This window comes from Oryzias latipes, chromosome 23 (genome assembly GCF_002234675.1).
Source record: "Oryzias latipes chromosome 23, ASM223467v1".
NCBI classification, from domain to species: Eukaryota; Metazoa; Chordata; class Actinopteri; order Beloniformes; family Adrianichthyidae; genus Oryzias; species Oryzias latipes.
In genome coordinates, this window is record NC_019881.2 from 6,828,087 (window position 1) to 6,847,256 (window position 19,170).

The 19,170-nt window shown below is 39.4% G+C and overlaps 1 protein-coding gene across 1 annotated transcript; it reads right to left on the bottom strand.

Moving 5' to 3' along the window:
* Positions 1-1,903: 1,903 nt before the first annotated feature.
* On the bottom strand, positions 1,904-19,008 carry fbln1 (fibulin 1). Its single transcript, XM_011490938.3, has 22 exons — positions 18,140-19,008; positions 17,949-18,054; positions 17,042-17,177; positions 15,346-15,493; positions 14,813-14,872; positions 14,595-14,684; positions 13,475-13,606; positions 13,215-13,352; positions 12,005-12,148; positions 10,371-10,502; positions 10,123-10,260; positions 9,912-10,034; positions 7,424-7,561; positions 7,200-7,343; positions 7,001-7,126; positions 6,797-6,922; positions 6,602-6,721; positions 6,393-6,515; positions 6,129-6,252; positions 3,722-3,864; positions 3,503-3,643; positions 1,904-2,564 (listed from the first exon to the last, which is right to left on the bottom strand). The coding sequence occupies exons 1-22, from the start codon at positions 18,192-18,194 to the stop codon at positions 2,431-2,433; spliced, it is 2,721 nt and encodes a 906-aa protein (XP_011489240.1). The 5' UTR covers positions 18,195-19,008; the 3' UTR covers positions 1,904-2,430.
* Positions 19,009-19,170: the final 162 nt, after the last annotated feature.

Below are 19,170 nucleotides of genomic sequence, written 5' to 3' on the forward strand. Positions count from 1 at the left end.
TGTTTATTTGTCTGTCAAAAACAGAATAAACTGAGAAAAAGACCAAACCATTACACAGGCAACGCAGCAGCACATCAACTTTATACTCACAACAACAAAGTCTGAACTGAACCTAAACACAACATGCAGCGGTCTTAGTAACCACACAAGATCACATTACCTTGTTCAAATAGTGATCACGTATGTTGTACATGTGGGACGATCGAGATGAAGTCGTTCCTTTTAACGAGAGAATATTTTAGGAAATGTAAGCAGGGCGTTTGTTCGGACTAACAAAAACCTTTTACTTTCAAGGAATTTTTTCTGTTTAATTTAGTTTTTGAAGGTTCACTCCGATCATCCTTTGATCTATTTTCAAAGTGTTCCCAGCGGTCTTTTAATTGTGATTGTGCTGTTATTAGCCAAAATAAAAAAAACCTGTCGATTTCTAAGACATAGTTTCTGCAGAACGGCAGGACTTCATTAGAAATTCACTTGAGTTGTGGGCGGGGCTGTGGAGCGACCTTATTACCACTTCCACTTCTCGTTGCTGAGAGTTCGGAGTTGGAGCATGAAGCTTCTTCTATTTTCTACATCACTAATCCACCCTTGTTCAAAGTGCATTTTTGTGTCTGCTCCTGATTCACAACAATTTGAATCAAGAAATACTCAGAAATGCAATTTTGAGCTTAATCTTCTTTAAATATGTCCATCATGAGAAAAATGCCACAAGATCATGTTAAAAATACCAAAAACACAATTTTCATCGGAGTGGGTCTTTAAAGAAAATACCTTGTTTTACAACATATCCTCTGCTAAAAAAATAAAAACTGGGACACAACAACAACACTAAAGGTGCCAACACTAAAAGATAAAAAGCCTGTTTTGATGCAATGTCCTGTGACCTTATTTTCCGCACTATAAGGCGCACTTAAAAGCCTTAATTAAATTTAAAAAAGACGATAGTGTGGCATATAATGAGCCCCTTATACCAAATATAAACTGATTCATTCTGGTTGTGTTTACTGATGCCAATGCAAATTTGAGAGATACACGGCACTGTCAAATAGTCAGTCTGTTTTTTTACAGGTTGGAAAAAGGTTGGGTGTTATCATGAATAAGCTAACACGGCTCACATGCTGCAATGTCAGACAGTGTTTTTTTATGTGTTACTAATAAGGTTGGGGTTTATAGGTTCTGTAAATACACTAATGTGGCTAACGTAGCACATGTCACAATGTCAGACTGTTTTTTTTCTTTTTTTAACTTGTCCGTCCAACAGCTAAGCATACAGCTGAGAGCTGATAGCCTTTGGGGTGGACATATTTTGCTGTTACAATAGGGGTTATGACACACTAGGTGTATATTTGAATAAACCCCTTTTGTAATTTAGGCTAAACGTTTTTCATTTTCCTCATATCTGTGACAGTCTTTTGTTGGACAAGACGGAAAAGAAAAGAAGGGAAAAAGAGAGAGGGATGCCCGGGGTGGGGGGTGGGGATAGGAGGGTGATTAAAGGGGAAGCGGGGTAGAACCATGAAGCAGCATGAGGCAACAAGTTGCTGGATGTTTACAATCATTACAGTCAGGTTTATGAGTAACATAAATCCAAAAGGGGGCGGGGGCTGTCCACACACACACCCAAATGCCACAAACATACCTGTGGGTTCCAAAAATGCCCACATACAAAACATGTCAACATGTACTCCATACCACTGATGTTCACACTTGCAAACGTATTCATCCATTCAGACCGACCCTGTTTTTTTATGTGTCATCTGTTCATGTGTTGCTAACAAATTTGGGAGTTAGTGAAGTCATAGTAACATTATTTTTTACAATTTTTAAATATTTGGTTAAAAATTTATAAATACAAATTGACTTTTATAAAATAAAGGCAGTTAAAAAATCAATACAATTTACGTTCTTTTGATCAAACTAGTCACTTTTATTGTCAGCAGTAAAAATGAATTTCAGTGACGGATCAGTTTTTCTCTTTTTTGTCACCAAGACAAAAATCACACTAAATTCTAAAACTATGCATATGTATGTGCACATTACACATTTCTTTTTTTTCTATTAAAACATTTTTCTAAAAAAGTGTGAGCATTACAGAATCATGTCAAATGGTGTGCCATCATGCAAAAATGTTCATGAGTAGCCAGAAGTAAATGTATAAATTCCCATTCCTTAAAAAAAGCAGTTTGAAATGTTTTACAAAGCCACCAAAATGACAATAAATGCTATTTTTATGTACAAAATATTTCTCTTTTTGCTTTTTATTTTTTTTTTGCTTCAAAGCATCTGGAATCTATGATTGCAAGAAAATGGATTCATTTTATAGCAAAATGTCTAGAATGATCTCATAGCTTTGAGAGTTTAGGAGTGTGCATTAAGGCTGTGTTTTTGTCTTTTCGAGCAATCGACTTTGAGACGTTCCTAGAAGCAGAATCACAGCTCTGAGATGTAGACATTGATGATGACAATGTTCTGTTGAGAAATGACCCCTGACTGGACGTAGTTCACAGTGACCTCCAACACCAGCTCCCTGGGCCCGACGATGGGTTTCACCTGACGGATTACTCCTATCAGAATGACACAGAGTTGAAAAACAGATTTTCAGTGTTTTGACTGTAAGTTTAATAACTGTCAACTGTATACAAGAACTGGACTGAGCAAGCCCTCCCCCCTCACGTTCCAAACAGGAAGTACCCGCTGGTTACAAGAAGCCAAAATCCCATAGACTCCTATTGAGAAATAAACAGCTATTAGGCTGCGTTCACACCACCCTCAGCGATGCACGTTAAAGCAACCGCTTTCGAAGAAAAGTCAATGCAAACTTGCATTTTGGGCTTCCGCGGTGAAAACTCGCATTTTATGACTGTTTTCTGGCTCTATGTAAACAATGACAGCAATGCTTTCATAACTTGGAATGAAGCTGTGAACGAAAAAGCCTGTAGCAAAATCTTTGATATTTGATCCACTTCGACATTTTACCCCAAACCTCTTTCAACTGTAAGTGGTGGATAAACGCCAGTAAACAAAAAAAGCCCCTCCCTGTTTGTCCAGTGTGAACACCATGGGCTGAATACATGTCAGTGTGTCGCCACTTAGTCATTCTATTGGTCAGTATAAGCATTCATAAAAGTTTTCAGCAGTGCAAGTTATTCAAGTTAGAAACGGATCAATCAGATCCCAAGTATGTGGTTTCACGTCAAACGTTCAAAACGTTTGATTGACAGATTCTCCTGAACCTGCTTTTAAGTTGGTAAGGGTGTGGACCTTCAACATGCTAACTCATAGTGGCAAGAGTGGTTGCCATAGAAACGATCAACTCGAACCAATCACTCCATACTGATGTCTGGCTCCCACATGATGACATTCGTATCGTGAAAAAATGGCAACTCAATTGACCTCATCTCACTGGAGCTGGAAGAAAGACGTTTTCTATGGGTGACGTCACACTGACTCGGTCCAGTTCTCATATACAGTCAATTGGCTTGACAAACAAAATCCCTCTTACCGAGAATCATGCCGTGCTGCGAGCGCTTCACGACGTCAAAGGAGTACTGCTCATCTGTCGCCTGAATGTCAAAGTAAACCTGCGGCTCGTTGGGAAGCAGATCTGGTTTTGCTGCTGCTGCTGTGCGGAGCACAGCGATGTCTGTTGCATAGATTTGGGTTTTAATGTTCTGAGTGAGAATACATGGAAAGGCGTTGGATTAGCATCATTTGGTCTCACCTTCAGGCTCCTCCAACTTTCTCAGAGTTGGTAAGGAGAGGACGGTGGAGGTGATGACCAGGACGGGGTTGTTGGCACAGTCAGTGTCGTGTCGCTTGCAGGATTTAATGCAACGGACAAAAGCGGAGGTTTCAGCTTCAGACCTGAAAAGCGTTGATCAGACAGAGAAAAACGTTAAAAAACAGAAGAAATGAGAGTGGTATCATGATGTCAGATTTATGGAGGTAGACTTTGTTCCAGAGGAACGTAAGACGAAATCGATGCGTAAAGCGTGATGTGAAAAAGTGGATTTATGCCCGATTTGTTGACCAGAGGACTGGCAGCACCTGAATAGGTCCATAGACCTCCCTGGTTAACCAAGCCATCAACAAAGGGGCCAAACCTAGGAATCATGTTTGTGAGAGCTGCCCAACGTGAAGACAGTGATGCATTCGTATGTAACCTCAAAACTGCAGAAAGAACTGAGCCATGTAATTAGCTGCAGGCAGGTGAGTCCAAGTTGTTCACCGAGAATTAGTCCAAGCCACAGAGCTGATTGTGTGGTGTTCCACATCGCTACCATGTCACCAAGAAAAAAAAGGGGTTAATGGTGAATGACAAGAGTGAAGCATCGCTGACATTTTCCAAAGACATGAAAAAGGAGGGAAAAATTTGAACAATTACTTTGGTATTTAACAAATTGAGATTATTAGTTGATCTAAACGTTTTCAGTATACAGAAGGGCTTACATTTCAAACCCTGAAAACCGAAAACCACGCAAAAGGTAATTTTCCGCAGTGGAAAATATGTCTGGCAGGTCTTATCCAAATGACAGCTACTGTTAGTATCCTTTCCAGCAAACGAACTGATACCAGCCCAACACCACAAGCCTCATTAGTCAAAGGGAAGGCTCCTCCACCCCTAATGGAGCTCGCCCTTCTCGATTGGGCCCAAAAGGCTTTTCAGGTTTTTGATCTCAGAGCAAAGGTAGTTTCATTTGTAAGCAGCTGATTTAAAAAAAATGCAAATATGTGGTTTTGATTCCTTTATTTTGTGAGCACATAAATGCTCATTCAAAGTGGGAATTCCAAAAACCATCAGATTTAGAATGGGATGCTGGTTAAGCTTGGTGCATATAAAAAACCTTTAGCAATGAACAAGCACCATCTAGTGGCACTCTGTGTCTCTTGTGCTGTCTAAAATCCCAAAAGTTATTTCTTAATTATTTTCAAATAAGTTATTTATGTTGATCTTATCCATCAGACGGGATGGAGGCAAAGAAATTCAATAATAGATGCCAGAATCCAGAAACTCCAATCCTTCAACAATTTATCAGAATAAGTTCAATTCAACTTTCAAGTCCAGCTATCATCCTGATCTAAGAGCTGTCATACCACAGTTAACCTGTGGGGGCGATAATGTGCTGCAGACACTAATCTGCCAAATTAGTTAGAGGAAGAAGAAAACCGTATATTAGCAAGGTGCTAAGCAGCCTGGCATATTATGACCTAAATTGCTCTAAAATGCTATATTTAGTATATTTAGTATACATATATATATAGTATGTTTCATTCATCTTTTTTTTAAGTTTGGTAAAAATAGTGGTAATTTATTTTTTAAGTGGATCAATTAATGTTTTTAACGACTTAAGGGATGAAACAGCTAAAAGAATTTAAAAATGTACTACAAATAGTTTGAACAGTTGTTTTTCTGAAATGCACAGCTATGCATTAGATAAAATGTATTTACCAAAATGAAGACTAAAGAGAAGTGACCATTGACTGTATATGGAAACTGGACCGAGCAAGTGTGACATCATCCATAGAAAATGGCTTACTTCCGGCTCCAACAAAATGGAATCAATTCAGTTGCATGTTAAAACCAGATGTCGTTAGTAATCAGTGATTGGGTAATTGTTTCTAAGGCAACCAATTAGGAGGGAGCTTGTTGGAAGTCCAGACCCCTACCACTTGAAAGTGGACTACACGAACTAAGTGATTTTAATGTTTAACGTGAGACAACACACTTTCATTAAGGTATCTGATTGGCCAGTTTATAACTTGAATAACGTGAAAATATTTAAAAATTTGGATTAGCAAGAATATGTTAAAAAAAAAAAGGTAGCAGAGCAACAGTGGTTATTCTGACAAATATAGAAGTCTATGGAATTTTAGCTTCTGGGAGCTAGCAGGCACTTCCTGTTGAAATGTGAAGAGGGAAGGGTCACTCAGTCCAGTTCTCATACAGTCAAGGGATGTGCCATAATGGAGGCAAGACCCAAGAAGACTTGCTAGTGGGGGTTGTCACTGGAGAGTTTAAAGAGAAACTTGAACAGATGTCTCAAAGTTTGGCAAAAATCTAGAAACTATTAGAAGCGCTTCAAATGGCAGTTATGACAGAAGGAACTGTTTGGGGGAACACTTCTTACCCGCTTGTTGCTCGCCTGAAGTTTGGAGGACAATCAAAGTACAAACAGCGAAATCCTCCCTGAATATTGAAGCAATTCTCGGAGGCAGAACAGGTATGGGTTCCTGCTGCACATTCATCCACGTCTGATGATGCAAGAGAGAGGAAACTTTTGACATCTCTAAAATGTTTGGCTTTTCATAAGACTAAACATTTACAAGAAAGATTTTACTGTTTAGAAGCTATTGACTCTGGTGCTTTAGGATGCTTTTTAATCCGTTCTCACCTTGACATGAGCGTCCATCTGGGCCGAGCGTGTAGCCGCTGGACGGGCAGGTGCAGTTGAACCCTCCCACGGTGTTGATACAGCGGTACGAGCAGACGTTAGGTATCGCACATTCGTCAATGTCTGGCACACATTGGGAAGAGCGGTTTTCCATACAACTCCTTTATGCAACGTTTTAGTTGATCTTGCAAAACATGACAAACTAATACCTTCACAAGTTATCCCATCAATGTCGTTGAGCTCGTAACCACGGCGACAATAGCACTGGTAGGAGCCATAGACATTGGCACACTCTTGGCTGCATGGATTGATCTCACATTCATCGACGTCTGCCACCAGGAAATTAAAACATTCACATTGTTGTTTTTGACTTTTTGACTAGTCACTTGCTTAAAAAAATGTACCTTCACAGTTGTTGCCATTTTCCGCCAGTTTAAAGCCTTTTATGCAGCTGCAGTGATACGAGCCCTCTGTGTTCTCACACTTGTGGGCACAGAGTCGTCCAGAGTAATGCCTGCACTCATTAACATCTAAAAATCACACAGGAGAAAGCGTTCAGTTTACTCCGTTTTCTCATTTACCGACCAAAAACTAGTGAAAGTTTCTACCTTCACACAGCTTGGAGATGCTGTTGAACGTGAAGCCGTTCTGGCACTCACAACGGTATGACCCTTCCACGTTGACACAGCTGCCATGGCTGCCACACACATTGTGCAAAACGCATTCATCCACGTCTTAAAGATGGAGAAAACAAGATGAAGGCAGATGAACACAGAAAACTACAAGGACTGAATGGATGGCGTCTACCTTCACAGTGTGTGCCGTCCGCATTTAGATGATATCCTCGAGCACAGGAAGCCACGATGCTGCGACAGTAGAACGAGCCCACCGTGTTAATGCAGGCCTGGCCAGGCCGGCACGGGTGGGAATGAGTCACGCACTCATTGACGTCTAATTTGGAGAAACGGATTTAACAACTCAACTTTTTAGTTTCGATCAAGAAAAAAGTTCCTTTCCGGGTTTGACTTTACCAACGCATTTGCCAGCAGGATCCAGAATATAACCGTCCCCACAGGCTTTGTCCGGATGGCACTGAAAAGAACCGTCAGTGTTGACGCAAACAAAGTTTGCTCCACAGGTACTGGTCCACAGAGCACACTCATCAATGTCTGGGAAGGGCCAGTAAAACATATTTATTCAAGTGCTTGGCAACTATTTATCATGTTTGAGAAGTTAGAAAGCATTTGGTGTCACCATCATGACCCTCTCCACTGGGATCTTCTTTAGCCTCAGTTGTGGCCAAAAAGTTATAATTTATTCTAACAAATTTTAAATCTACCTTCACCTTTACAACAGTCTCTGAAGTTGTTCTATTTAGTTTTATACTTTCTGTGATGGAGCTGAACTCCTAGTTGTGCTTGGGAACCACGTTGTGGTTTAAATCCCTAAATCGCCAATGCTAGATCAAACTTTCTAGAATCTTTGTTATTCTGTTGGAGTGGATTCAAACCCATAACCAGCCAATTTCAGGGAGACACTCTTCCACTAAGCCACCTGTGAGGTAGAAAAAGAACACAGGGGTGTTCCTTAAAAAACAAAAAAATTGGGGCTCTGCAATGATACCCTGTGGAACCCCTTCAAGTAAGCAAAGCAGTTTCTATGAACCGTAGACCTAAAAGAACTAAAAAACTAAACTAATGCTTACTTTCTGTTCAAAGGTGTAAATGTTGAAATGTCATATAAAAAAATCATGAAAGAGTTCTTTTTGTGTAATGTTGAACACTTTAAAATCCAATGGAATTCTTTTTACAAAACACATTTTACACCCAACCGTGAGTGAAAACCAAAAACCTTCTGGTGTTTGGGGGAAAAATGAATTAATAACAACTTCAAGATACAAGCAAACAAAGACTATGGAGTTTTTATGCTAAATTGTCTTTATAATTTGTAATAATCAATCAGTGTTTTAACATCCTACAGGAAGAAAAAAGTATTTCAAGTCATTAGAAGCAGCTGGTGTCAAAGATCATGCTTACAAAAATGCAACCTCTGTGGAAAATACTTCAGGTCTTTACTCTGTACAGATAAAACAACACTTGGAAATTAGAGGGAAATCACAGGCCTTTGAGAACAACAGATGGTCAAATCAGTTTCCCTAAACAAAGAACGCAAAGCTGCAAAGAAGTAAGCATAGTACAAAATTATAAAGATTTTTTTATATCAGCAGTTGAGGAAGGGTGTCACTTAGAAGCATGCTAGAAAACCCTCAAAACATTTGACAAGTGAAGATCCTTGAATGAAAGATGATAGAAAATAATTATAGATATTTTTGGTAGAACTGGGATAAAGAATATTTAGTCCATCCATCCTTTTTCAAATCCCATTTTAGGGTCAAGGGGTTGCTGGAGCCAATCCCTGCTGCTGGGTGAAGGTTTGGGCACAATCTCTACAGGTCTGTCTGGACATATTTTTTAGACCGTGGGAGGAAACTGGAGTCCCCAAAGAAAACCCAGGCATGCACAGGGTGAACAGGCAAGCTTCACACAGAAAGAACCCAGCTGGGATTCGAACCATCCCAGTTTTAACCACTGCACAACTTATTCAGTCTTTCAAACAAAATGTCTGAACATTAAACCAGTTTTACTAAACCCCATCCAGGTAACTTTGAAATCTTCAGAGAACTGTCAATGATGTGGTGAAAAGAGCAAAAGCAACACAAGTTTGTAAATGAAATTCACCTAATTAAAAGACAATGACTTAATGCAGATTGAATTAACCCTTTTATTCAATTCAAATCAAATCAGGCTCTTTTTATAAAAGAAATGTAGCTTGATTAATGCTTTGAGCAGCTCAACCCGCTTTACAGTAAAAAACAAACAAACAACCAGCTTTAGAGGAGTGTTTGCACCAAAGGCTGCACAGTGGTGGAGTTAGTGGTTAGCGCTTAAGCCTTACAGCAAGAAGGCTTTGGTTCAAATCCCAGCTGGGTTCTTTCAGTGTGAAGTTTGCATGTTCGCCTCGTGCAGTTGTAGGTTTGCTCCGATTTCTTTCTCCGAGTCCAAAAACTTGCTTCATAGGTTAACTGCTGGATCTTAATTGCCCTTAGTACCTTTGAGTCCTGCAATGGACTGGCGCCCCCTCCAGGGTGTACCCTTACCTTCACACAACAACGATTGGGATAGGCTCCAGCAACCCTTTGACCCCAAATGGGTTTAAGCAGGTTTAGAAAATATATGTGACAGATGTTTACACCTAAAACAAAAGTTCCAGACACAGTAAAGCCCCAAATTATTCATAGATACTGGCAGATTTGGACTTAATGCTACTTTTACGCAACCGGCAAGTTTCTTCTTTATTGGGCCTGAAACAGGCGTCTACCAGGAAGTAATGAAGTGATGTTTAAAGAGCAGCACTTGGAGAGAAAAAAATGCAAAAAAACTCTTTTGAATTACATTTAAAAAATTGGGGTAGGAACACTTTCAGACCTAACAGTTATCATCAGTAAATATTGCACCTCACCTTCACACTTTTTGGAGACCCTGCTGTACATGAAGCCAGTCTGGCACTCGCAGTGATACGAGCCCTCCGTGTTGACACACGCTCGGCTGCCGCATACATTCCCCTTCAGACATTCGTCCATGTCTGTAGGACAAACCAAATAGCACAGCAATGTTTGAACACAAGCCCCTTCTTCATGCGTGAATTGCATCTACTGAACATATTAGTTTACCGATGCAGTTCCCAGCCGAGTCCTGAATGTAACCTTCTTCACAGCCTGTTTTCGGCTGACAGCGGTAAGACCCGGCTGTGTTGACGCAGACAAAGTTTGCTTCGCAGTTATGTGTCCACAAAGCACACTCATCAATGTCTGAGAAAGAAAAGAAAAACGACTTTTTGATCCCCATCAATATTTAGTTTATTTTTTTGCAACACAAACCTAAAAATCTTTTTGAGCAGCGGCGCTCTTGACTAAGTTACCTCTGCACTTGTTTTCAGGGGTGAAATGGAATCCAGGGGCGCAGGCGGCCTGACAGTAGAATGACCCCTCTGTGTTCAGGCAAATTTCTCCGTGAGCACAATTATGACTGCTGGTCAAACACTCATTAACATCTGAAGAAAAAAATGAAAAAAAAACTGTTTAGATATCAGTATCTAGACAGTCCTCATGTCAGCTGCTAAGCATGGCAGCGTAGCTTTCATAATTTGGTATTGTCGTAAAGCCAGGGGTTATTCTGTTGTACATTGGAGCTACATTCTAAAAATAACCTGCAATATCCGCAAGGTAGCCATCTGTATTTTTAGCAATTCAATGGTTTAATGTCATTTATTCCATAAAATTTACAAATTAAAAGTATTTACACTAGAGCGAAATTGTTTGACTGTGTGTAAAGAAAGAAAAACTGCGTAGTGTTGGTTTTATTTTTGGTAAATTGGAAGTTAGCATTTCAGCTCGTTGGTTGTCGTCACCTTAGTTAGCTAAGATTTAAGCAAACCTCGGACTTTTAAGAAATTTGCAAACATACTGTACAGCCTGATTGCTGTTAGAACACAGCCGGTAGATATCACTATTTAATCCTGATACCTGTTAAGCATGGCGGCAGAACTTTCATAATTCTGAGTTATTTATTCATTCATTTTTTCATCATGCAGCCAAAAGGAAATTTATGAAACCACAAATTCCGGTGTACAGTGGTCCCTGGTTTATCATGGGAGTTACATTCTAAAAATACATAGATGAAGTCTGCAAATTTCCCGTCTTGTTTTTTTTTTTTTTATAAATATAGATCTTTTACGCTGTACAACCCATTTGTATCCTTTTCTCAGACAGACTTTAATATTTTACACTTCTGTCTGTTATTTACTCCCAGAAATTTGCAGAACAGCCAGGTAGAACACAGCCAGTACTGCAGTCCAAGATCTGAGCGTTTGAGGTTAATGTCAATCAAAATGTAGCATAAAAAAAAAGAAAAAGAAACACAAGTGTAAAATCATAAATTACCTCAGTAAAAATAAATCTAAATACAGTGTAAAATATAATGTCAGAGTTTTAGCATGATTAATTCTACTGTAAGGATGGGCTGTTTTGGATTCAAGTATATAGAAACCTGATTTACAAGCCACCTAGTGGTTACTAGGCAAATTACCTCGACTCCACTTACTTTCAATTTTAAACCTGCTTCAAACAGGAAGATTAGGTGTGTTAACATTAAAAACCAAGATATTTTAAACTGGTTTGACTTTAAAATAACCAGTTTTATGTTAATGTTACTGCATAAATGTAATTTTGTTTAATAGTATTTAGAACTCTCGCCTCACAGTGAGAAGGCCCCGGTTCAAATCCCAGCTGGTTCCCAGTTTGCAAGTTCTCCTAATGCATGTGTGGGTTTTTTCTGTGCACTCCAGCTTTCTCCCAGTCTAAAAACAAGCTTCATCGGTTGATTGAGCATTTCAAATTGCCCCTAGGTGTGAAGTGAGTGTGTGGTCTGCAACAGACTGGTGACCTGTCTAGGGTGTGTCCTGCCTTCACCCAACAGTAGCTGGGTTGGTTTCAGCAACCCTTTGACCCCGAAAGGGATTCAGAAAATGGATGGATGAATGAAAACTAAGCATACCTTCACACCGCAAGCCGTCCGCAGTTAGCTGGTAACCTTGTTTACAGTCATCTGTGGTGCTGCGGCAGGTGTAAGAACCTTCTGAATTAATGCAGAACTGGTCGGGTTGGCATGCGTCGGTGTGGGTCAGGCACTCATTTATATCTAATAAAGGCAGAGAGACATCTTCAGCAGAACGTCTGTGTGATATTGAAAGACCTACTCTGATGAAAATCATGTTTTTGGCATTTTTCTGATTTTGGAGGACATTTATGAAGAAAATAAAGCTTACAATAGCATTTCTTTATATTGCTTTATTTAAATTGTTTTGAATGAGGAGCGGACGCAAAAATGCTGTTGGAAAAACGTTGGATTTAGGGGTGGCCACAAGCTTCCTGCCCTGCACCATTCCACTGCATCCACTTGTAGACGACTAGATCCACATATGTCTTTGATCCGAGCAGGTATCCAACTTAAAACGGTACGGCTGGATTTCTCCAATATTTATTCGCCCTTTTTGTGGCACCGTTAATGTTAGGTTGGGGTATGAGGGGCTGTAAGTTAGCAGGAGTGCGAGCAAACAGACAGCTTTCAGTTATGGGTAATGAGAAGTGGGGGCAGGCTGTCTTTCCGCCAGCAGTCCCGCCCACAACTCAGAAGGGAATTTCTGCCGCTCAACTGAAACTCTTGCTGTTTCCGAATTCCTACCCTAATCCCTAATCCCTAGTGCCCTGAATTTTAAAAAGCAATTCGGACAGCATGCTCACTAATTTCTTCTTTTTTTTTTACGGCGAATTTGACACAATCGATTTCAAGAAGTAAAAATGTTTTGCAACAATCATTTATGAATCCCTGTGTTCTGAATATAAAAACGTTGATGGTTTATGAAAAAATACATTTTCTTTGTAAAAATTGTTCAAACGCAATGCATTGTGGTCTATATTTGCCAATCCAGTCAGCATCGATGCGCACTGGTTTTTTGCAGAGACTTCTGGGAAATTTCTAGGGAACTGGATTTTGGAATTGTAGATTCGGACAGCACTACACAATGACAAACGCACTAAATAGTGCACTATGTAGTGAATAATAAAGGACTTTGGACACAACTTATGTCCTAGAAATGATACAGGTTTTTTGATTTTGGTAAATCATAATTAAAAAACCAGCGGGAACACTTTTGCAATAGATCAAAAGAATATCGGAGAGGGACTTAGAGTGCTAACAAACCTACCAACGCAGCTGCCAGTAGAGTCCTGAATGTAGCCATCTCTGCACACGTTCTTTCGCTCACAGCGAAAAGAGCCAGCTGTGTTGAGGCAAACAAAGTTTGCTTCACAGTTATGGCTCTCAAAGGCACACTCATCAATGTCTGAAAAGCAAAACATATTCTTATTAGAGCATAAGACTTGATTTTCTTTTTCTCGTTTTAAAGTCAAATGTTCTTGAATATAATATGAAGAAAAGACTGGAAACCATGACTTGGACTGTTACCTTCACAATGGTTTTCAGCGGTCAAGACATAACCAGTACCACACCTGGGTTTACAGTCAAATGACCCGTCAGTGTTGAGGCAGACTTGTCCAGGGCCACAGTTATGTCTACCAGTTAGACATTCGTCAATATCTGCAAAGAGAGGCACCAAGAAAGCTATCATTTTGAAAAAAGTTATGGCTAAAAAGAGAAACACAATATTACACTTGGAAACACTACAACGTGTAGAGAAAGCAAACAAATTTAAATAAAAAAATCTGCTTTTTTCTTTGTGTTAATTTTTTGAGGGAGGGAAAAAGTGTATCAGTGGCATTATTACTAATTAGAAGCAAAAGCAATACGTTTTCTTCTTTCTGTTCTCCTTTCATTGTCACTAAACAGGCTTTTTGTGTTGTTGTTTTTTTTGTGGGAATTAAACAAAAAAATATATAAATAAAATAAAAAAATTATAATGTAAAACAACTTCATGTTTTAATCAATTTGTCAAAAAAAAGTTTTGCAAAAGTAAAAAAAAAAAATTTTTTTAATCTAATGCCTGGTAATTTTATAAACAGTTACTTGTTAATTTAACTACTTGGATATTTTTCTGATAAGAAATTAGTTTAACTTAATAAAAAAAAAGGTAAAGAAAAGAGATTGGGTGACATTTTTCTTTTCCTCTAATTTCTACAATGAAAAGTCAAAATTTTGAGTAAAAACATGGGTATTTTTAAAAATTAAATCAAAAGTGATTTTTTTCAGAATAAAGGAAAAAAGAGGATTAATAAGGATTATTAAGAATTTATAATAAAACCTTAAGTAAGAGGCTGCAGATGGCATTCAAGCGGGAAAGCTAATTTCAAAGTAAAAGCCTGTTTTGTTAGGTTAAAGTGAGAAAAAAAGAAAAAAGTACAGTAATTCTGACAGAAATGTCTGATTAATCAAATCAGAGTTTTGGATAATGAAATACAGTCAAATATTAAAAGGTCAAAACTCTAAAAATAAAATCTGAGATTGGAAAATTTGCAGAGTGCATCTGAAAAGTTTTAATTATTTCAGAGTTATGAAAAAAAAAGTATTGCATTTTTTTTTACTTAAAATTTCCTTAAAAATCCTTCCTTAAAAAAATATGACTAGTTACCTTGACAGGTAACTCCATCCATTTTCATCTGGAAGCCCTCTCGACAGGCGCACATTGCATTTTCTAAACACAACTGGGAGCAGTTTGCGTCTGTCCGGATGCAGAAATTAGAAGAAATAAATTCAGGACATTAGCAAATATAAAATAAAATGTAAAATGTTTTTTTTTTTAAAAAAAAAAAGGAAATTTGCATAAATAAATAAAAAAACATGCTGAACCTTGGCATGACCTCATCCTCTGAGGAGGCGGGGTGGTGAAAATTTTAGGCTCCACTGGTACTGCACAACACCAAAAGCAGAGTCTCAGAACAGGTTATCATTTCTGTACAAGCCCCCAGAACAGACCTCTTTGGAGCTTCACTGGGACAGGAGCAGCATGCCTCAACTGGTCTCTGCTCGGCCCCAAGTCACCATCTGGCAAAGCATCTGCAGCTTAATCTCCTGAATGACCTGTGATCTGCCTGCAATCTGCTCCACCGTGTCACACCGAGGCCATCAATCTGCTGCTTTCAGGGAGCAGAGATGTCTTCTCATCTTGTTTTGCTTTTATTTATTTATTTGCTGATAAGATGCATTTACCTCCGATGATGTCAGCTCTGAACCTCTCAAGCTTTAACGTTTTGTGGACTACAAAGCTACTTATCACACAATGTTTGCAAATGGCTTCACGTGATTAAAAAGAGAAGCTAATCACACAACCTAAAGAGGGTTTGGCTGTTTTTTTTTGTCGTCGTTTTTTTTTTTTTTTTTACCTTTTATGGTGGGTCTGATTTCTTTGGGTTGGTCACAGCAGCTCTTGGCCGCGTCGGAACACTGCTTCTCCAGCTGCAGGCCGCGGAAGTCGCAGCTCCAGCCGTTTTTGGCGACCATCAGGCCGAGCGTGCAGCAGTCACAGCAGATCTGAACGGAAGTGGGGTGGGAGGGTAAATGAGAACACGAGACGTTTCCGTGCTGCCAAAAGGAAAAGTATAGACCATTGACAGCATAGGAGAACTGGACCACACAAGTGAGACATCTCTAGGACCGCACAATAAATCAGAAATCTATCAGCATTGCGACATCAGTTGCGCAATACGTAAAAGACTGCGATAAATGATAGACTTAAATACATACATTGACATAGAAATAATTGCTTTTAAAAAAGCCCAAGCACACACTACCTACATTGTTCTTAATTATTGTCTATATTAGTTTATGCCAGTGCAACCAGATAGGCAGATAACTGTTCTTCTGTGTGTCGCCTATTGATAAAATTTGCAGTATAATTTATGTGGCTTTTATTTAAATAAAACTGTTGGAGTGAAATGGAAATAATGTATTAGTTGTTGTTTTTTATTACTATTTGTTCATGTACCTAAAGTCACATTGTCATAACAATATTAATCACTAAAAGTTTTCCTCATATGGTGCAGCCGTAGACGTCAGCCATAGAAATTGGTTACTTCCGGCTCCAACCAAATGGAGACAATTCATTCACGTTTTTTTTGTTGTTGTTTTTTTTCAATGCGGAGGCTGCCATGTTGGAGCCCGACGACGTCAGTCAGTAATGATTGGTCCGAGTCGCTCTGAGTCAACGTTCCTTTGACAATCACCATCTCGCCAAAGCAGGAGTGGGCTTGTTGAAAAGCCCACACCCCCCAACGCTTTAAAGCAGGCAACACGGAATCTGTCACTCAAACATTTCAAATGTGAGATGGCGCATTCATTCTGGTTGTGTTCAATAATGTTGAAGTGATTTTAAGAAGTGCACGGCACTCGGTCAAAATGTCTGTCTGTTGTTATGTTTTTTTGAGTCGCAAACAAGGTCGGGTGTTATTGGAAATATGTCAACGCGGCTAACATGTAGCCGGACTGTGTTGTTTTTTTTACGTGTTGCTAACAAGGTTAGCAGCAATGCTTGTTTTAGCGGTATCAGTCTGTATTTTTACAAGTTGCAAACAGGGTTGGGAGTTACAGGTATTCTAAATATGCTAATGTGGCTAACGTGTAATAAGTTCTAGAGTTACTGTGAATGCAGTTAATACAGTCTGATCAACTGACAGACTTATCTATGACTCTTTTGTCTCGATAATCCGCCTTATATATATAGATGACGTGTTCAAAAATAGACCTTTCATTGACGGTGCTCTTTATAATCCTATGTGCTCTATGGTGCAGAAAATAAGGTATTTTTTATTGAGGCATCTGATTGGTCAGTTTATAACTTGAATAATATACAGAAAACAAAATTAAGATTAGCAAGATTGTGTTAAAAAAGGTATCAGAGCAAGAATTATTATTCTGAGTAATATAACAACTGACTAATAGCTGTTTATTTCTCTATGGAAGTCTACAGGACTTTGGCTTCTTGGAACTGGTGGGTACTTCCTGTTTGGACCGTGAGGGGATAGGAGTCTCTCAGTCCAGTTCTCGTTTACAGTCAGTCGTCCAGGTGAGCTCATAGCTAACCTGTGATATCAGGGTTTGCCAATCGAATCCACTGAAGAATGCCCTCTCGCAAGCCCCCTGCCCCCGGGCCGTCTTGATGCCACCTTTGCAGGCCATTTCCCCCGCCGATGCTCGACAGCACTGTTCGTGAATGATGCTGGAAAGTCAAGTTAAACTATAAAGTCACACTCCGATCATCTTTTGATCCATTTTAAAAGCGTTCCCATGGCGTTTCTTATTTGTAGATTGTTTTTAGCCAAAAAACAAAAACAAAAAAACTGTGCTGTTTTCTAAGACAGTTTCTGCAGAGGAGCAGTAGTTCATTAGTGATTCACCTGTTGGCACCAAATGAGCCTGCTTTCATTTCCCATCATCCCTTTGTTTACATGCTCCCCAGCTAGTTTAAAGCCCCTGACATCCTCAACTTAACATTAGCTGGGCAACAAAAACTGGTGATCAATGTCAGAGTTGTCCAGCTGTACAGTTTTGAGCCAGATTCCAGCTCAGACGAGGAAAACAAAGACGTACATGGATCTAGTTGTCTACAAGTGGATGCATCAGAATGGAGGGGAGCAGGGAGTTTCCACACACCTACAAGATTTTTCAATTGAAAAGTTTCATCTGCTCCTGACTCACAACGATTTGAATTAAGACATATTCAGAAAGGCAATTTTAAGTTCAATGTTTTTACATATGTCCTCCATCTCGAGAAAAAACACAAGAAGAAACAACACAATTTTCATGGAAGTGGGTCTTTAAAATACGCCCTGCTGGTATTTGCCGCTGACCCTCCAAAACGTCTGTGGCCTTAGGGGGGAATTTTTTCACCTGCCTCTAATTTTGCACAATTTTGACTTTAATTGAATGTTTGAGAAAACTTGAGAAAGCCCATGTGATGACCCCCCCCCCCAAACCAGGTGTTGCTTACCTGCACATAGCAGAGGTGAGGACCTTCTGAGCTGCACAGTCATGTTCCCTAATGGCAGTCGCCCTCCCAAGATTACAGCACCCCTCCACAGACAGCAGCTTGTTTTCTGCATTTTAGTAAGCAGGTCCAAACAATGAGATATTTAAAGATCGTGGTGTGAAAGTTCATCTCTAAAACAGGGGGAAACTCACCTTCCCAGCCCAGAATTCCTCCAACAGAAAGGAGGAGAATGATCCTCAGCGCCATGGGGGCTCGCTCTGCTCAGACGGCAGGAGAATCAGCGGAGTCCTGCGGGACGGAGCACATCCCAGTTCGGCCTCGTGAGGGTTTGAGTGGGTGGAGAGGGCGGGGAGATGCAGGCTCTCTGTCAGGGACGCAGAATGATTAAGACGCGGCTGATAATGGGATTTGTTTTAATGCGCGACGGCGGGCGCTTCTTACTGAAACAAAGTACAGTTTGCCTCTCATAAATTCCAGAAAAACCTGGATTAGTTTTAATAACTGATCACCAAATAGGAAAGTTTAATAAAAGCGCTCAAGATAAAGGTTTTTCGCCCTTTTTTACACATTTTGGTTTTGGCATTATCTGCAAAAAGTCAATACCTATAACACTACTATTTATCATTAATAACCCATGCAATCTTTCGTGGAGACAGAATCACAGTGTTTCCAATGTTGACATTTGTCCTACATAAATGAACAAATTGTCACTATTTTACAGTAGCTTAAATTATTCAAATAATACTGAACATTTTTTGTTTTTGAATCCCTAATTAGTAATAGCATACCCAATACAGCGCTACATTTCTGATACTAATCAATCATGCGCGCGTGACTCTTTACCGGGACGCATCAAGTTTGAGGTTTATCAGTTTAGTTATTTAAAACGTTACTCTTCAGACTATATTCACTGAAATAAAAATGTCTCCGAATAATTAGTAAAATCCTTAAAAAACAAACAGATTTTGAAGTTCTTCTTGTTGTTAAGCCAGTCCGTGAGCAAGAAGAGACAAAATGGGTTATAAACAAATGGTCCAGTCCAACTCAGAATACTCGTTGGAATGTCAAAATCCATCCATCTTCTTCCGCTCGCATTTCAAAATAAGGCAGAAAATTAGATTTGAAGATAGTTTTAAATCCTGAAGTGAAGGAGGGATTAAAAAAACACAGTGTGAAATTAACGTTTAAACAAACAGACATTAAAGCTTTATAAAGATCTAAA